The sequence below is a fragment of the Centruroides sculpturatus genome, unplaced genomic scaffold (assembly GCF_000671375.1).
Source record: "Centruroides sculpturatus isolate CEXI.00-Female unplaced genomic scaffold, Cexi_2.0 scaffold60, whole genome shotgun sequence".
Classification (NCBI taxonomy): domain Eukaryota; kingdom Metazoa; phylum Arthropoda; class Arachnida; order Scorpiones; family Buthidae; genus Centruroides; species Centruroides sculpturatus.
Window position 1 is genome coordinate 1,010,615 of NW_019384349.1, and position 19,054 is coordinate 1,029,668.

General features: G+C 28.8%; 3 protein-coding genes across 4 annotated transcripts in view; 2 read left to right on the forward strand and 1 right to left on the reverse strand.

Annotated features, from left to right (window-relative positions):
• The window catches only part of LOC111637023 (zinc finger protein DZIP1L-like), a 36,221-nt gene extending 34,597 nt beyond the window's left edge, over positions 1-1,624 (forward strand). Inside the window, exons 20-21 of the mRNA XM_023382427.1 lie at positions 659-726; positions 815-1,624. Coding sequence (XP_023238195.1) covers positions 659-726; positions 815-906 — 160 coding nt within the window. The 3' untranslated portion in view covers positions 907-1,624. The remainder of the gene's footprint in view (positions 1-658; positions 727-814) is intronic.
• A 780-nt stretch (positions 1,625-2,404) lies between these two features.
• LOC111636979 (zinc finger HIT domain-containing protein 1-like) lies at positions 2,405-4,760 on the reverse strand. Its single transcript, XM_023382371.1, has 2 exons — positions 4,587-4,760; positions 2,405-3,137 (listed from the first exon to the last, which is right to left on the reverse strand). The coding sequence occupies exon 2, from the start codon at positions 3,127-3,129 to the stop codon at positions 2,677-2,679; it is 453 nt and encodes a 150-aa protein (XP_023238139.1). The 5' UTR covers positions 3,130-3,137; positions 4,587-4,760; the 3' UTR covers positions 2,405-2,676.
• A 627-nt stretch (positions 4,761-5,387) lies between these two features.
• Positions 5,388-18,605, forward strand: LOC111637231 (mitochondrial import inner membrane translocase subunit Tim10 B-like). 2 transcript variants are annotated; one of them, XM_023382677.1, is made up of 4 exons: positions 5,388-5,519; positions 11,816-11,865; positions 16,619-16,714; positions 18,012-18,605. In XM_023382677.1, the coding sequence occupies exons 2-4, from the start codon at positions 11,836-11,838 to the stop codon at positions 18,174-18,176; spliced, it is 291 nt and encodes a 96-aa protein (XP_023238445.1). In that variant the 5' UTR covers positions 5,388-5,519; positions 11,816-11,835; the 3' UTR covers positions 18,177-18,605. The 2 variants fall into 2 exon arrangements, with proteins under 2 accessions (XP_023238445.1, XP_023238453.1); XM_023382685.1 differs by having other exon boundaries at positions 5,451-5,525.
• The last annotated feature ends 449 nt before the right edge of the window (positions 18,606-19,054 follow it).

The window sequence follows — 19,054 nt, forward strand, 5'->3', positions numbered from 1 at the left end:
ACAGGAAAACAAATCATCATACTAAATTGAAGTTTCACTGTATAGGCTCTCTATACATCTATATGCAATAAGCCTACATTTTAGTAGTAAACATCATTCCAAAAAATGAAAATGACATATTTTGCATGTATATGTAAGATTCAATGTATGTGCCTTCATTTGCAAGAAACAAATGTATGTATATTGTCTGATAAATAAGGACATTTTGAATCTAAAATGTTTTTATTTATCTCTAAATAAAATACAAAAGTAAATTTGATATTTTAATAATTTACTTATTGAAGTTTCGTATTGTTTTCATATAATTTTAATATTTTATTCTGACTGTTTTCCCGTAGAGTTTTCTCTGGCTTCCCAAAAATTGAATTTTGGCTTGTGGTTCCCTTGAAATGTTCTGTGGTCCCTTAGAAACACTGTTTTAGACTGCCAATAGTAGCTTTTTATGTTATAAATTACAAAAATATGTGATGAGTGTCACAAAACACTGGAGTATACTATATAATTTATGAAAAATTTAAGATAAATTTGATGTTAATCTCATTCTTCAATATCAGTTTGCATAAAACATAAAAAGTAAGCTGGTTAATTCATTTTAATTGTGTCACTCACCTAAATCATTGTTATATATGAATATAACTTAAATATATAATTTAATTAGACAAACTTACAAAACTGATATTACATCAAAAGTATTGAATTCAAATGCATGGAGTACTTCAAAAAAAGGTAAGCAATTTATTCATTAAATGACATTTATAATTTGTTGTTTCATTATGTTTCCATTTCTATTCTGAGAAATACTCTTTTCATATAGATGAATCTGAGATTCAAGGATCGACATCGACAAAAAAAGGAACATCATCTTGGGACAGTGAAGACGATCTTAGTATAGAAGAAATCCAATAATTTTTGTTTTTAATCTTGTTATACTATCGTTATATTATTAAGTTTCTAGTAATTAATTAGTTGATTTGTTATATCGCTATTTATACATAAAACCATGTCACAGGGCTTGTCTTCCACAGACTGCATTTTTGTATGAAATATATGATATTGATCTACTGTTTAAAATGTAGAATATTCTAACATTATTTATTGTCCTTTAAATGACTTTTATTATTTATGAATTTTGTACAAATGGAGACAGCATTGAAACTATTCTGCCATATTTTAATCAAAATAGAAGTGCCATTACATATTTTAAAATGGGTACTTTTTGATCTGTTTTTAAATTGTGCCTGATAAAATTGTTGTTAATCACCGTCCCATTGTCACTTTTACAATTTTACATACAAATTGTACTTAATGCACATTTTTAAAATTATGCAGCTATTTTTTGAAGTTGAAATGTTATAATTTGTTGTTTATATTTATTATCAATTGTATTATTCAAATAAAATTTTTACTGTTAGTACTTTTATACATTTTATATCATTAGTTAGTCATTAGTGAGAGATAAACTTAATGCATTTTTTTATTAAAATGCAAGACAATCATGTTTTATACAGTATTTCATGTAAAAGACCAAAAACCATTTTTTTATGAGTAGTAATTGATTTTTCTCCACATTCACCAGTCAAAAAAGAAAAAAAATCATGTACAAAATTTTATATTTTTCTTGGCAATAAAGTTTTGTATTTTTAATTTTAAATAAACTTGTGTTGAATTATTGAATTTATTTTAAATGCTATAATTTAATTCCTATATTATCTACATGTAAATAATTAATCCTTTTGATTTTTTTTATTCAGTGTAATTACACTGAATTCCACTAATTAATCAATCAACCCAGCTGTTCCCACTGTGGGCCTGGCTAATAGGTATGGAAAAAAGGCCTGAGTTCTAACAGGACAGAGAGAGTTAAAAAGACCCAACTTCTTGTCAAAACCTGCAAGGTGATGCTTTTAAGTACAATACTGAAAGATATTTGCATCAACTTCTTGGCAACTGTAGTGTAAACACACATTAGATTCAGGAAAGTACTGCTGAAAGCCACCAACCATTTTGTTAGTCTTGTTTGTCTTCTCAGCATTGGGTCACAGAGAAACAAACAAGACTAACAAAATGAGTCATTTTTCTAGATCACATTATTTTTAATCCTACGGTAATCTCCTGATATGCAGCAATGTGCAGCCTATGGTTATATCCATGTTTGCCTCAATTTTTCTTGAGATCTTTAGCACACAAGCTCAAATTCCAAGCTGTAGAATATTAAGTATATAAAATTATCATCAGCAACTTTTCAGAGGGGCTGAAATACCAGAAATTCTACATTATTGGGTATCAGATTAACAAAATTCTATTTTAGTTATATTTTCATATATTTAATAAATACTAACAATAATTTTGATGAATGAGGAATGAAAACAAGGAATATTACAATTTAAAAATTAAAAAACCCATTTATTTATTCAAATTGTTGGAAAAATAATATTGATTCTAAGATACAGCCATACAAAATTAAAACTTAACCTTGAACTGTTTTTTGTGTTTTTGATCTTTATATCTGTCAAATTACAGAACAGATTGCACTAGACATTGTATAGTGGTATGCTTTGTCAAGGAAAATCTTTTGAGATTAAATAATTATGTATAAAGAAAAAATTAGCATATTTGGTTTTTGGAAAAATTTAATTGAAAATAACATTATTTATAAAAAAATCTCTTTCTACATTTTTAAGCAGTCCACTTTAAGCATCGAGTATCTTGATGGGTTCCCAAACATTTTACACTACAGTATCTTGCACCACAAGAAACACACTTATAGTTGGAAGGAAAGCCACAGACAGAACAAAAATGCCTATTTGGAAATTTTGAAGGCGGAACACAAGCACTGAGATAATTTGGAGTTTCATTAGAGTTAAACTGTTCTTCTTCCAATAAGGCATTAAAGTTTTTTCTGAATCGTTGTTTGAATGGTTCTCCTTTTAGTTTCTTCCTCCGTTTGGATTCTAAAGTCTCTTCAAACTTTGGTGCCTTCTTGTGCATGACCAGATTTGCATGTGGATCATCATGATAATTATCCTGTTCCAATGCATCTAGGGCCTTCTGGTGTCTCCTTCGACGAGCTGCTTCATCCAGAACTCTTCGCTGTTCTTTGAGACGCCCACTCTCTCTCTTATCATTCATTTTTCTCTCTATTAGAATAAGAGTTGTAAACTTAATTCACAATGTATCTAAAATACTATTTATACAGAATTTATTACTATTCTTATCTCAGTTAAATATATAATTGAGTGTTAAGAACATAATTAAGTATCAGATTGACCAATAAACTGTTTGAATATGTTACTGACAGGGAATATGGGAACTACCAATGCCATTTTTTAATGGAATATATGTTGTATTGAGATAATTTCCTTAATAAAAGTACTGAAAGTTTTTCCTGCAAAATTCTTTTTTTTTTTATCTTATTTAAATGTCAAAATCAATGTAAATACTAATAAGAAGCTTCAGTGGCCGAGTTGTCTAGTTCATTGATCCTGCTTTTTGCATGTGGAAGGTTGCAGTTTCAAAATTCATTGAGAATTTTTTCTTTTTTATCCTCCATGAAAAAAATTCTTAATGTCTTGGAACCACAACCTTCCATACATAAAACAAACTCAATGAAATAGACAACTGCTGCTCATTTAAATAAAGTAAAATGTTTTTTGGTTTTTTTTTTTATTAATTGCAAAGAATTTTTCACAAAAATAAGACTTTCAGTATGTTTATTGGGGATGTCATCTCTATAAATGGCATTTCCAACCTTTCCTTGTGAAATCAATGCTGCAAGAGACATTCAAGTCAAACAGGGACTTTTGCTTTTACATGCAAAATAAATAATACAAGTGTGTCAAATTCACTGAAGGCAAAAAGTAGTAGATGATGTATATATCTTGTTAGCCTCTGGTGTAAGATATTCAAAATTGCAACCATTGTAACCAATACACGAATGGAATGCTTTGTAATGAAGTTTCTTGTTAAAGAAGGAATTAAATCAGCAGAGATCTATAGACAACTTCAAGCACAGTACAGTGATGAGACACTCAGCCACAGTAAAATATTTGAATGGTCCAAACAATCTAGAGATGGCCGTAACTCCATATGTGATGATCCTTCCGGTTAAGATGGTTTTATGAGAATATCAGTTGTCCCTTTGAGCATTCAATGTATAGAGCATCCGATTCTTGATGACTGATGGATAGCAATCCACAAAGTTGTAGCGCAGACAAATCCTTATTCGGGTACTGTACACAATCATTCTGGAAGGCATGCTGGGTCCCAAGACAACTTTCCTCCTTCAACGCTTGAATTGAGCCCAATCTCCTGCCCAAATTCACACCAACACCATTTGTATCATTCTTAATGAGGGCATTTAAGAATGCTAAAAATAGTGTTGGAGCATGCCATACTCTCAGTAAGATCTGATTCAAAACACACAGCAATTTGTAGCGAATATGACCTTTAGCTTCAGTCTAACCTAAAGTTCCATCTTTAGAGAATTTTTTGCTCTAAAACCCAATGTTTACGTTGACTCCACCATTCAAATTTGATAACAAATAGATAAAACCATATAACGAAAGACAACAGTTTTAAAGACTTACTTTGATGTTGATCTCGTCTTCAAAAATTAATTTTTTGGATAATTTCAATACAATCCGAAAACTAACGAAGCATCTAAATGACCACAAAGATCACATCTTCGTTAAACCGCTTATTATTGTATCGTTCGCCCTCTAGTGACAAAAGTTTGCGCAACAATTTTTTTTTTTGTCTATTTCATTGTCTTTTCTGTGTTTTCCGATTGTTTCCTATTAGTTTCCAGGACAAACGTTTCTAATTCATGATTAATATTATCTCACCAATGATTATTCATCAACATTAATGCCATAAAAATAAATTTAAAAAATCCAGCAACGAATCGCTTAATTTTGAGGGTAGGGATGAATTCTATAAAAAGTTGTAAATGCTAATAAAGAGTAAAATCGTCATTAAGTCCGACCCTACTGGAGTTATTATACACAAACATCTTTATCTCCTCACCCCGTCGACCTTTAACCACCAAGATTTAATAGCATCGATTCCCGTAATACACCTGCAAAATTTCAGAAATTTTTGACAAAAAGCATATGAGTTAATAAGCTTCAAAGAGGGTGAACAAAATCGTTCTCCCACACACTAAAACCACCTCCCATTTTTTTTGCATTTCTCGACGTTTTAAGATTCCCCGAGTCCAAAATACTTTTCCTCGGTTATACATAACAGAGACGTTAAAGTAAAAACGAAATGAAAAATGATATATGCCATACTCTCAGTAAAGTTTGATAAAAAAAAAAAAAAACACAATAATGCTGTAGCGCATATAAAATTCCAAAAAGTTTTTAACAGTTATAGGCAGGAACCAATAGGCATAAGTCAAGTTTGGAAAGTCTGAATTAGGTGCAAATAGGCTAAGATTAATTCAGTCAGTTGTCCACTAGAGGGTGACGGGTAGTCGTTGTGGATTGCTATGATTTCCGTATGAGAAAAATATATCGGTAAAGGTGTTTTTTCGGATTATTCTGATTTTTTAAAAATTAAACTATAATTTATTTATATTGTAATGAATACAATTAGCGACTAATAATTATTTTATGTTATTAATGACTTAATATTAGCATTATACTGTGCACGTTTTTCTATTGTGGATAGTATAAGGTTATGCAACAAGCTGTAAAAGGTATTCAATTTATCTTTGCATATGATGATCAATGTTCTGAGACCATGAATGTATTAGTATACGGCAAGATTCTAGGACAAATGTAGCAAAATTTCGTCCCCCCCCAAATTGTAGAGCCCCCCTGTGCGAGCAGGAAAGTCAAAAGGACCATGCCCGTACGGGCGACCCTAAGCGAGATATAGCCCTCCAAAGATGCGCCTACGTCACATCCGGTCACGTGACTCCGAGCCCAAAAGGGACGGCGTCACGTGGCCGAAATTTTTTTTTTCGGTTTTCNGACTTTTTTGTTCCTATCGATATGCTCTACTGCTCTGTCAAAGTCCCAATTTGCTACATTTGTCCTAGAATTGTGCCTTAGTATACAATATACACGATGACATAAATCATATACAGTGACTCAAAAAGTCTGCATACAGCAGTTATTAAAGTCATCAAATGTCCTGCAATATGAAAAAAACAGCAAGTTTCAGAACCCTATACAATATACAATACAATATATATATGTTCTGCACATTTTTACATGTATCATTATTTGGTGGGAAAAGCCCAGTTATGTGTTATAGATTAGAGCTGTAAGTCTAAACCCAGCTCTGTATAATTGTCATTTACTTTTTGAAGAAGTTTTTAAATTAAGTTTTAAATTGTATTTTTCAAATTNTACAATAAAATGGCAGAGTTATGTTTTAATCATTGTGTTTATAATATGAATCAGAGAGATCTAACAACAGAAGAGGTAATTGTCTTCTCTCAATCTTATACAGTTGTAAGAATATTTAATTATAAAATCCAAAATGTGATATTAATTTTCTGTGTGTTAATACATTAAACTAATTTTCCAGAATTTTAGATTTTCTGGTCATATTAGAGATGTTAGTTTGTCTAATCATTCAATATATATTTTAAAGCTATAGCATTAGTAAAGTATAATATCACACATATTTGTGGCTATAAGTTTGTTTGGATAATCACTAGTGAAAAGTGATAATTTTAAGTAAAATGAATCTGTAATCTAACGAACAAGGAACATCACCTTATCAAGTTTGTCACCAGATCAGCATGAATTTTTTAGCGCAGATCAGATACACTTTGCTTTATCATTTGATCAAAACTATTAAAATATTTTAAATCATCAAAAATTGTTGAATTTGTACCGATGTCTGAGTTGATCACATACCTATTGAAACGAATAGTTTATTAAATTAAATTAGTGTTTAGTTGTGTGAAATTGTCGATTAAAATTATTAATAAAAGGAATTATGTGTATATATATATATATATATATATATTTGATGGTGAAATTAGTTTATTGTATTAATGTATCGTTTTTCTTCTTCAAATTGTAAAATGTAATGAAACACAAGTGAAATGATTGATGGTAAAAATTTTAAAATTAATTCTTAAATATATATATTTTTTCCAGTAAAGAATGAAGTAGGATTTAATTTTAACATATTGTGGGTTATATCGACATATTAGTTGACGGGAGATCGCTCTTTTCACAACTCCCAGAAGTAACATACAATCAAAGAGAAGACACAAGAAAACTGCTTTCCTAATAATGCAGATATAAAAACAATTAAGACTAAAAATTATAATTATGGAATCCCATGTGCTATTTGGAAATAAAGCATTCAAATCTTATATTTTCTTTAGGATTGCTTTTAATGTTTTAAAATGAATATTTTCCTTTGTGTGGTTCCAGGATATTCCAGTAAGTGACTGATTCTACTGGCCAATTGGAGTATAACATACCAAAGTGTATATTTTGGAAACACACGACTTTTATATTTTAATTTGCATTACATGGATTAAATAGAATTTCTTATAAAAGGATTTTTATTAGTTTTATTCAGACAATGTTTATAAAAAGAAATTAACAAGGCTTATATGTAACACATACACAGGTAAAACTTCTCTAACTCAAACATCTGTAACTAAAATATTTCTTTAACTCAAAGAAAACAAAGCACTTTGCAAGTCTCAATGGAATAGCAGAGATTTAATGTCTATAATTTAAATTTTCTTTAAGTTGAAGTTTTTCGTGGTTCCCTGACACAGATTTATGTTAANGCTCTTTTCACAACTCCCAGAAGTAACATACAATCAAAGAGAAGACACAAGAAAACTGCTTTCCTAATAATGCAGATATAAAAACAATTAAGACTAAAAATTATAATTATGGAATCCCATGTGCTATTTGGAAATAAAGCATTCAAATCTTATATTTTCTTTAGGATTGCTTTGAATGTTTTAAAATGAATATTTTCCTTTGTGTGGTTCCAGGATATTCCAGTAAGTGACTGATTCTACTGGCCAATTGGAGTATAACATACCAAAGTGTATATTTTGGAAACACACGACTTTTATATTTTAATTTGCATTACATGGATTAAATAGAATTTCTTATAAAAGGATTTTTATTAGTTTTATTCAGACAATGTTTATAAAAAGAAATTAACAAGGCTTATATGTAACACATACACAGGTAAAACTTCTCTAACTCAAACATCTGTAACTAAAATATTTCTTTAACTCAAAGAAAACAAAGCACTTTGCAAGTCTCAATGGAATAGCAGAGATTTAATGTCTATAATTTAAATTTTCTTTAAGTTGAAGTTTTTCGTGGTTCCCTGACACAGATTTATGTTAATTTCAACCTTCCTGACTTGAATTTTAATATTTTTTTTCTATCCAAAGTGGTCTTAATTATCAGATTTTCATGAAATTTTCAGACAGTTGTATCTACTCTCTAACACCAATTTTTACACAATGTTTGAGTCCAAAGCAAGAGGTCCTCTCGTTTTATCTCAACAAGATGTACTGTACAGTACCTGGAACCATTCAATTCCATTAGTTACATTGAACATTTTGCTGGTTGGCATTATAAGGGCTGTTTAAAAAAAAACTATCAAAGATTCTTTATATAATGCAAGAAAGGTAAAAATACAAGTCTATTCAGAATCAGCATTTTTTACTCTATTCTCTAACTTAAAGCTCCATGGGGCAAGAAAAAACTTCAAGTTGACAAGTTTTACTGTATTTTATACATAATGTAATGTGCATCAGATGATGCATGAAATTGTAGAATTACCATAATCACATGAAGTATATATAATTTGTATTATTTCTAATGTTTTTAGTGTATTTTAGCAGCTGAACTGTATAAATTAAATAAATTATGACATGTCACATGTATAATTCAATTCCAGAGTAATTTAAATTGAGATGGGTATTTAGTGACTTAGTAGTGTCTGAGTTGTATGACAACTCCAGAAAACTTTGAAATATGAAAACAATCATCAATTTACTAGTCCAGTTTATGATCAACTACATGCAGCTGGTGCTCAGTACAATTTGTACTTTTGGCAATTCTAGCCTTTAATTAATTATGTGTACAATAGTTTATGGATCCTGACATTGAAGAAATGACAAAATATTTGCAAAATTTTGCTTTTTAAACTGATAATTTATTCACATGTCACTGATACACAAAGTGTTGAAGTATAGAATGCCTCAACCCTTACTCTTAAACTACCGTACATGGGCAGTTCTGAAGAATATTTAGTTTTTCTATATTTACCATTGGATAAATTTTCAACAATACAGTATATACATACTTATAAAAATTATGTTTATTGAAATAGTTCATTGATTATAAAGGTTTCAGGTAGATTGAAATAAAAATAAAAACTGAGAAATTAGTATATTTTGATATTATTGGAAATACTTAAAATTTTGCAAATTGAGTCTCGTCCTATTGAAATATTTGAGAATATCTGTTATATAGAATTTGTTATGCAAAACATTAGCATATAAATTAGGTCTGTGGATCAATTTGCCTGTAATAGACAAAATAGGAACTAAAGTAAGGTCAAAGAACATGCTAAATGACACATGTATTGCATTATTACTATTTGCAACTATTACATCTATTTAACTTTACTACTACAATTTTTCTAATCATTTGCATTAATTATTCATATTTACATATCAATAAATATTTTTGTTGCATGTGTGTAATGAAAATCTCCATAACAGACACTTGCAGAATTGAAAAAAATCTGTTATAGACAGGTATAGTCCAAGAGAGGTTTTAAAAATTACCTTTAATGTATTGATTTCATTTATGAATATATAATGTACTTACTGTACATAAGTTAACATGCAAAATAATATGAGATGATATAGTAAATGATGATTTATCAAGAGGGTCAGTATTATCTTTTTAATTAAAAATTCAGTTATGTACTTTGCAACTGTTGGATTTGCTGCTCATTCTCATTACAGTGTCAATTGTCGAGTAGCTCTTCTTTTGTTATGGGCTATTGGTTGACTAATCCAGTGTAAATTATTAAATTAATCACAACTCAAACTAGTATATGATGTTCATTGTAGATGAAAGAAAAATATTAGTATTATAAAACATCTTTATTTTTCACTGGTTTCTTAGGTTGATTGTTATTTGTAATCCAATGTAAAGCCAATAGTTTACACAGAGATCTGTCTTCTTGCATGAAGTATTTGACTAATAAATGCAACTGTCTTTATCAGTGATTGGCCATTTAGAAAAATTTGTCTTAAGTGATACGAGAATGTAAAAAGGGCACAAGACAACACTTACTTATAATAATTGTGTGACTGAACGAATCAATATCCACAGAATTATCTTTTGACCAATTGCATCAATGTGACATACATTAATTCACTGAAAAACATTATTTTTGCTAGTTATCATCTTAAGATGCACATGCTTTCTACAGACTGATGTGAACAGAGCTACTAAGCAAACTTTTACAGCAGCAAATTATCCAAAATAGAAATTTTACTACAGTATATCATTGACTTATATGCACAATTTTATTAAGAACTGAAATGCAGTACAGTATTGAATTTTCAAACAAATTTGGCTGCAACCACAAACTCCAAACAATGAAGTTATCTTGATGAGATTCTATCTTGTACATTAGGAGAGTGAGAGATCAACTATAGTACATTTAATATATCGGTGTCTATAATGAAGTATGTCTGCTTGAGAGGAATCAACTGTAATGAAGTTACATACTTTTTATATTTGTAGTATAAAAATTAAAATACTAGATATAATTTATATACACTGTCAGATGACATTAAAACCATTATCAGGCTAATGAATCTAGAATAGAATGTCACTATGTGAAGTAGGCCTATAACACACTCAAAATTTCACAAGATTAAAAGTTCTCACATTATAAAAAAGATTTTAAAGCCATTTGACAGTGTATACACATCCGGCATTATATCTAATTTGGTGTGGGTTTTGAAATACCATTTGTCTATTATAAAAATTGTCAATTATATTCATCAAGAGTGGTTTCACTATATGTATGTCATATAATCATGTAATATATATATATATATATAGATCTTTTATATCTATGACATTTTTTTTATCAGATCTAGTTTTTTATTCCACAAAAGAAGGTATAACAGCTTCCATTATANAGAATTCTGTGATATTTGTGTATTCAGATAAATTTTTGTCTCGGTACCAGTGATAGAATATGGCAAAAGAAGGCAGCCTAGAGAACATCTATTGGTAAGCAGCATCCATCTTCAGCATATTAGTCCAACCCTAGGCATTATGGTCTGAGGAGGGATTTCTTATGCTGATAGGGCCCTTTTATATAATGAATAATTTATGTTACAGTATTATTGACAGATTTTATATTAATTCAATTCTATAAAATTCAAATGTTTTTGTACATCTTAAACATTTTTGACAAACTTACAGCAAACCCAATTGTAATTCAATGTTCGGTTCTACATATATTAAATTAAGATGCAAAAAACACCAATAAAAAAATTACAAGTTATTTAGCAAGTATTATGTTAAAAGTAGAGTTGAAAGTATAAATTGAATTCTTTATGGCATTATAAGTTTTGAAAAAGTTTTTGTTAAATAAGTTGGACTCCGTAAAATTAAGTTATTTTGAATTATTGAAATTATAACTGCTAAAAATATTGTATACAAATATATTGGCATTTGAATTATTTTCATATTTATAGATTAAAAAATAATAATTTTTAATTAAATTGTTACATATTCATAAAATATTTGTGTTCTCATTTTTTAAGAAAATAAATAAATTGAAGAAATGGATCCAGAAGATGCATCTGTGAGAAATGTGAGTTTATATTTAAATATGTTTATCAACTCTGCAATAAAAATTCTATGATTTTTGTATTCGATAAACAGGTCAATTCCTTTTGAAAAAATTTCTTTTAACTCAATTTAGAAACAAAGCTTTCAAAATTATTTTTTTTATTAAAGATTAAAATTAATTAAAGCTTATTATTAAATTTAAAGTTTGAATTTAATATTAAAGCTCAAGTAAAAATAAACAACCCTATTAACCCAATGCAATGCAATGCAATAACACACCAACACTGCCATAAATCATAAGGCTATTGAATATTATAATTATTGATTTTAATACAAGATGGCACCTAACAAACACCTCTAGTGCCAAATTCATTTATAATTTGTAATTATTTATTCCAAATTATAGCCCGATGATTTATGGCAGTGGTTGGTGTGTTAAGCTTAAGTAATTTTAATGCCTCATAATTCCAAACAATAAAACAAATGTGTAGTATTAACATTTTCAGAACACAAAAAAGTTTTTCAGAGTTCAGATTCTAAAAGATTTAAGAATCATAAATAAATTTGTATCTTTTAAATTAAGTGTATAGTCATTTTTGAACTTTTATAATTTATTCTCTGTTTTTTGATAAGATTAATATATATATATATATATATACAGGGTGTAACAGGAAAGATGTCACAACTTTAACGAGTGATAGAATACGGCAAAAGTAACAATTGTCATAATACAATGCTTAGTGGAATGTGAATGCAGAAACACAGTATGAAGAACACGGAAAATGAAAAGTTGTTTTAACCTTGGATATTTACAAGAATTGTTCAAATGAATGACTGCCAACTGCAATATACACATCACAACTGCTACAGTGATGTATATATTGGCATACACTTTGGAAGATACCTGGCATGTCATGTACAGTACTTCTGTAGTAGCAATGATAATTCTGGCAACAAGGTCTTTAGGAGAGTCAATGGACATTTTGAAATGCACATCCACCTTCTCAGCATTCAAGTACTGTTGCATCTCTGCAGCCATACAACTTCCAAATGATGATACAAAATAGGGTTCTTCTCACCAGCAAGCACCCTCTTGTGTCAAACCGTTTGGTTTTTGACAATACACTGTATTACAACAATTGTTACTTTTGCTATGTTCTATCACCCCTAAAAGTTGTGACCATCTTTCCTGTTACACCTTGTATATTCCAGAAATGGAAATTACAACACCAAGAAAGAGCTGTATTAGTTGAACAAAAATTATACAGAATATTTATATGATTTATCTTGATACTAGTTTTAAGTGTGGTGGATGTGCACAGGATGTGCTTATAGTGCCATAAGAAATGCAAATTAGAAGTCTCCAATGGACATGTGGAGCTGTTTATAAGTATTAGTGCCATTATGAAAAACTGATGACATTAGGTACAATGTAAAGAATGCCTCAAAAAGGTGACAATGAACTGCATATCAAATTTAACCAGTTTGAACAATGCTGTATGATAGACTACAAGAAGACAGATTTTCATTTTGTCAGATTGCAGAAAGAATGGGTCAAGACATGTCCATCATGTACAACTGTTGGCAACAATCATCTGGGGAAGGCAGTAATTCTAGAAGACCGAGTTCTGGACATTCCTGGGTCATTGGAGAGGAAGAAGATTGGCACATTATGAAGGAAATCCCCGACAGATTCAAGCAGCAGTAGCATCTGGTTTAACCTCAAAAACTGTTCAGAACCATCTACTGGAGAATAGCCTCTGCTCCAGGCATCCTGTGGCACATTGCCACTCACTCCTATCCACCATCAGATGCATCTTCAGTGGTATCAAGCAAGAGTCCATTGGAGGGCAGAATAGAATTCTGTGATATTTGTGTATTCAGATAAATTTTTGTCTCGGTACCAGTGATAGAATATGGCAAAAGAAGGCAGCCTAGAGAACATCTATTGGTAAGCAGCATCCCATCTTCAGCATATTAGTCCAACCCTAGGCATTATGGTCTGAGGAGGGATTTCTTATGCTGATAGGGCCCTTAGTGGTTGTTCTGAACATGCAATTGTTTACTTCAGAATAAAGATTGAACCCATTGTTCTGCCACCATAAACAGTATTGAGGGGAATCTGTTTCAGCAGGATAATGCTCATTTTCATACTGCAGCTACAACCCAATATGCTCTTTGAGACATTGGTATGTTATGCTGGCTGGCAAAAATCACCAGATCACCAATAGAGTATGTGTGGAATATGATTAGTTGATGGATCCAGGCTCATTTGCCACAGCAACAACCCTTGCTGATTTCATCCTACAGGTGTGGATTGCCATCCCATAGGATGACAACCAACACTTCTCTGATCAAATGTATGCACAAGTGGACACCAGCATTGAATGTGGAATATGAAAGTGACTACAATGGGTATTGAGATGGATAACATTCAACTTTCATATGGTGCTGCACACACATTTTGTGAATTATACTCTCAAAACTCATATCAATGTAATAAATTATACATACTCATGAGCACTATGTTAGCCCCTTTATTCCTAGATTTTGGACACTGATCTTCTGTCTAAAGTCTAGGAATAAAGGGGCTAACATAGTGTTCACAAGTATATACCAAGCTAGACAAGAAGCATATTACAATAAATTATACAGATAAATATTTTGTGTATTTTCATTCACCTAGTGTAACTCCTCCTCCTTGGTGTTGGGATTTCCATATATGTAGTAATCTATAATATAATCTATATAATGTAACATACTGAAAAAAATTTATATTAATTTTATATGATAATGCCATTTATAATAATGAAAAATTATTTGATATATTCTAGTATTGAACTTTAGTGTAGCACATAAAAACGATTGCTTTCTAAATAATAGTGTAATTGCATCTTAAATTATTTAACTTAAACAATAGGTTTTAAAAAATAAATCTATTGTATTATTTTATCTCCTTATAATGTTGGCATTTTAAAAATTTAAAATGTTTTTTTTAGCAATAAAGTAGTAATAAAAATTCTGGAAATTTGGCATGAGTAAAATATTAAATGCAATTAAATAAATGAAATGTCTTTAAAAATACAAATAACCTAAATTTAATTCAGACCAGTTTTATGCATTTATACTATGTTACATTAGAATGTGTAGCATGTAAAATATTGTGCGTGTTCAAAAGTTAAATAGATATGCCAATTTTTGCATTTTCAACTTAGTTTTATACCTAATTTCACTTATCTAAAATAATATAATAAACCCATGCTGAATTCAAATCTACAAACAGAATCTGCATAAAACAATTCTGCTTGCAAATTACTTCAGCATGAATATATCTGTTTTGTGTAAAATCCAAGAATAGCAAAAGGATCCAGTGATCATGGAAAAACTTAATGCCTACAGGACAGTAAGAGCAAAAGAAAAAAAAAATCAAAAAATCATAGTGATTATACATATGTATACTCAATTGGCTATTTAACCCTTTTAAAGCCATGACGTAAAGATGAGTTTTAATGTTATTTATAATTTAGGATATCCTAAATTTCGAGTATCGATATCCTGATTATGATATCAATTATCGGAAATGAGAATTAAAAATAATAGCATTGAGGAAAATCTTGATAGCAAAATATCAAAATTTTATAATACATCAGTGGAAACATGTTCTTGTTCATTTTGGAATTATTTTAGTGCACCATGTTGTCATATTCTTATGATAAGAAAATATAATAATTTGGACAATTTTCGAAAATTGCTTTCATGCAAGATATATTATTTCAATTTAAAATGCACTAAGTATGGATATAGATGATGTAAATGTAGACATCGAGGATCATATTGAAGATGAAACTTTTACTGATGATTTTGATTGTCCCAACAAAATATTAATCGGATAGGGAAAAATTTAATACAGTACTGGCGATGACAAAATATCTGCAATATTTTTAGTTTAATTATGGAACGCAAACCTTCAATAAATATGTAGAGGAATTAAAAGTAATAGAAAGCAATGCAAGAAATGGAATTTCTCTTTATGAATATGAGAATAGTGGGCTTAGTACAATTGAACCCGAAGAACAAATTTGGTCTAATAAGGAGCCCTGGTCAAAATCAATCAAATAAAAACTTAAAATTCAAAACTAAAATTAAATCCAAAGGACATCTGAAGAGAAAGACTAAACAGACCACTTTTTGCAAAAGAAAAAAAATTAAAATACAGAATAAAAAATAATATATTTATTTTACTTTATTGGTAATCTACCAATCTACTTTAAATTTCATTACCTATATTTCACTGATTTAATGATACTTCATAGTTTATTGATTACTTTATTGAACAACATTGTAACTAAACTTTAATAAATAAAACTATAATTATTTATAATTGTGTAGTTATTATCAAAATATTAATTGTAATAATAGTGCATACAGTCGGTATCCGGCTGGAATATAGGAACATACAGTCAGTATGTATAAAGAGCCAATTACATATACATATCATGTGCATAAATAGCCTATTGCATATACATACTGTATGTATAAATAGCCACGTCCAAAAAAAATAATTTATTATAATATAATAAATAATTATATTATAATATAATTATAATTTATCATAATGCACTTAATCTGTAAATTCCATTAAAGGAAATTTTTGTGTTTTTATATTTGTTACTTAACTTTTGAGCACCAGTATGTAATTAAATTTCTCTTTGGTAAATATTTTAAGAGAGATAACAATTTACATTATAATAGTTTTTTTTGCAAATTTTTTCCAGTTCAAAGACTTTTTACTTATCTACAATAAAATGGCAGAGTTATGTTTTAATCATTGTGTTTATAATATGAATCAGAGAGATCTAACAACAGAAGAGGTAATTGTCTTCTCTCAATCTTATACAGTTGTAAGAATATTTAATTATAAAATCCAAAATGTGATATTAATTTTCTGTGTGTTAATACATTAAACTAATTTTCCAGAATTTTAGATTTTCTGGTCATATTAGAGATGTTAGTTTGTCTAATCATTCAATATATATTTTAAAGCTATAGCATTAGTAAAGTATAATATCACACATATTTGTGGCTATAAGTTTGTTTGGATAATCACTAGTGAAAAGTGATAATTTTAAGTAAAATGAATCTGTAATCTAACGAACAAGGAACATCACCTTATCAAGTTTGTCACCAGATCAGCATGAATTTTTTAGCGCAGATCAGATACACTTTGCTTTATCATTTGATCAAAACTATTAAAATATTTTAAATCATCAAAAATTGTTGAATTTGTACCGATGTCTGAGTTGATCACATACCTATTGAAACGAATAGTTTATTAAATTAAATTAGTGTTTAGTTGTGTGAAATTGTCGATTAAAATTATTAATAAAAGGAATTATGTGTATATATATATATATATATATTTGATGGTGAAATTAGTTTATTGTATTAATGTATCGTTTTTCTTCTTCAAATTGTAAAATGTAATGAAACACAAGTGAAATGATTGATGGTAAACATTTTAAAATTAATTCTTAAATATATATATTTTTTCCAGTAAAGAATGAAGTAGGATTTAATTTTAACATATTGTGGGTTATATCGACATATTAGTTGACGGGGGATCGCTCTTTTCACAACTCCCAGAAGTAACATACAATCAAAGAGAAGACACAAGAAAACTGCTTTCCTAATAATGCAGATATAAAAACAATTAAGACTAAAAATTATAATTATGGAATCCCATGTGCTATTCAAAATAAATGATTTGAGTATTTGCAAGATTAATATTTATTGTAGGACAAAAATATCTCATTTATTTTGTTTTATACATTTTCAATTGTATTGTAATTATATTTAATAATACTAAAGTAAATAATCTTTTATTATACAAATATGGACATTCTTAACATGTAGATATATAATTAAATTGCAAAGATTTGATGGTTTCATGACAGAGTTTAAAACTTTATTAATTTCAAAAAGTTAAATTGTAAATTCTTGTTAAAAACTAAAGTGGAATATGTAATATGACAATAAAATAGTTCAGTGTTTTATAGCTGTTTCAATGACAAAAATATACAGCTTTTTGTAATTCATAAGTTTCTAAAATATCTCACAAATAATTTTTCCTATTTGCAGAAATAATAATTTTATATATTTTTTATTTAGGTTGATTGTGTTAATAAATGTGCCAGTAAATCAATTCATATAAACCACAAGCTGATGTCTATTTATATGGAAGTTCAACCAGAAATTGTCAATAAACGTATTGAAGAAGCTAATTTACAAGCACAAGCACAATTAGCAAATGAACAACAAACATTTCAAACTTAATGTAAATTATTGTAAATACATTTGAAACGTTTTATATGTAGATATAAAATAAATACATTTTTTGTTGTCTTTAAAACTTTTTCATCAATCATGTCATTAATAATGTATCGTTTTTCTTCTTCAAATTGTAAAATGTAATGAAACACAAGTGAAATGATTGATGGTAAAAATTTTAAAATTAATTCTTAAATATATATATTTTTTCCAGTAAAGAATGAAGTAGGATTTAATTTTAACATATTGTGGGTTATATCGACATATTAGTTGACGGGAGATTGCTCTTTTCACAACTCCCAGAAGTAACATACAATCAAAGAGAAGACACAAGAAAACTGCTTTCCTAATAATGCAGATATAAAAACAATTAAGACTAAAAATTATAATTATGGAATCCCATGTGCTATTTGGAAATAAAGCATTCAAATCTTATATTTTCTTTAGGATTGCTTTGAATGTTTTAAAATGAATATTTTCCTTTGTGTGGTTCCAGGATATTCCAGTAAGTGACTGATTCTACTGGCCAATTGGAGTATAACATACCAAAGTGTATATTTTGGAAACACACGACTTTTATATTTTAATTTGCATTACATGGATTAAATAGAATTTCTTATAAAAGGATTTTTATTAGTTTTATTCAGACAATGTTTATAAAAAGAAATTAACAAGGCTTATATGTAACACATACACAGGTAAAACTTCTCTAACTCAAACATCTGTAACTAAAATATTTCTTTAACTCAAAGAAAACAAAGCACTTTGCAAGTCTCAATGGAATAGCAGAGATTTAATGTCTATAATTTAAATTTTCTTTAAGTTGAAGTTTTTCGTGGTTCCCTGACACAGATTTATGTTAATTTCAACCTTCCTGACTTGAA

What these genes read in the sequence shown, in the direction of transcription:
- LOC111636979 (XM_023382371.1), bottom strand. Translation starts at nt 3,129, where the DNA reads ATGAATGATAAGAGAGAGAGTGGGCGTCTCAAAGAACAGCGAAGAGTT.
- LOC111637231 (XM_023382677.1), top strand. Translation starts at nt 11,836, where the DNA reads ATGGATCCAGAAGATGCATCTGTGAGAAAT. An exon ending in AAGATGCATCTGTGAGAAAT is followed by an intron (nt 11,866 to 16,618) that starts GTGAGTTTATAT and finishes AATTTTTTCCAG; the next exon opens with TTCAAAGACTTTTTACTTAT. An exon ending in GAGATCTAACAACAGAAGAG is followed by an intron (nt 16,715 to 18,011) that starts GTAATTGTCTTC and finishes TTTTTTATTTAG; the next exon opens with GTTGATTGTGTTAATAAATG.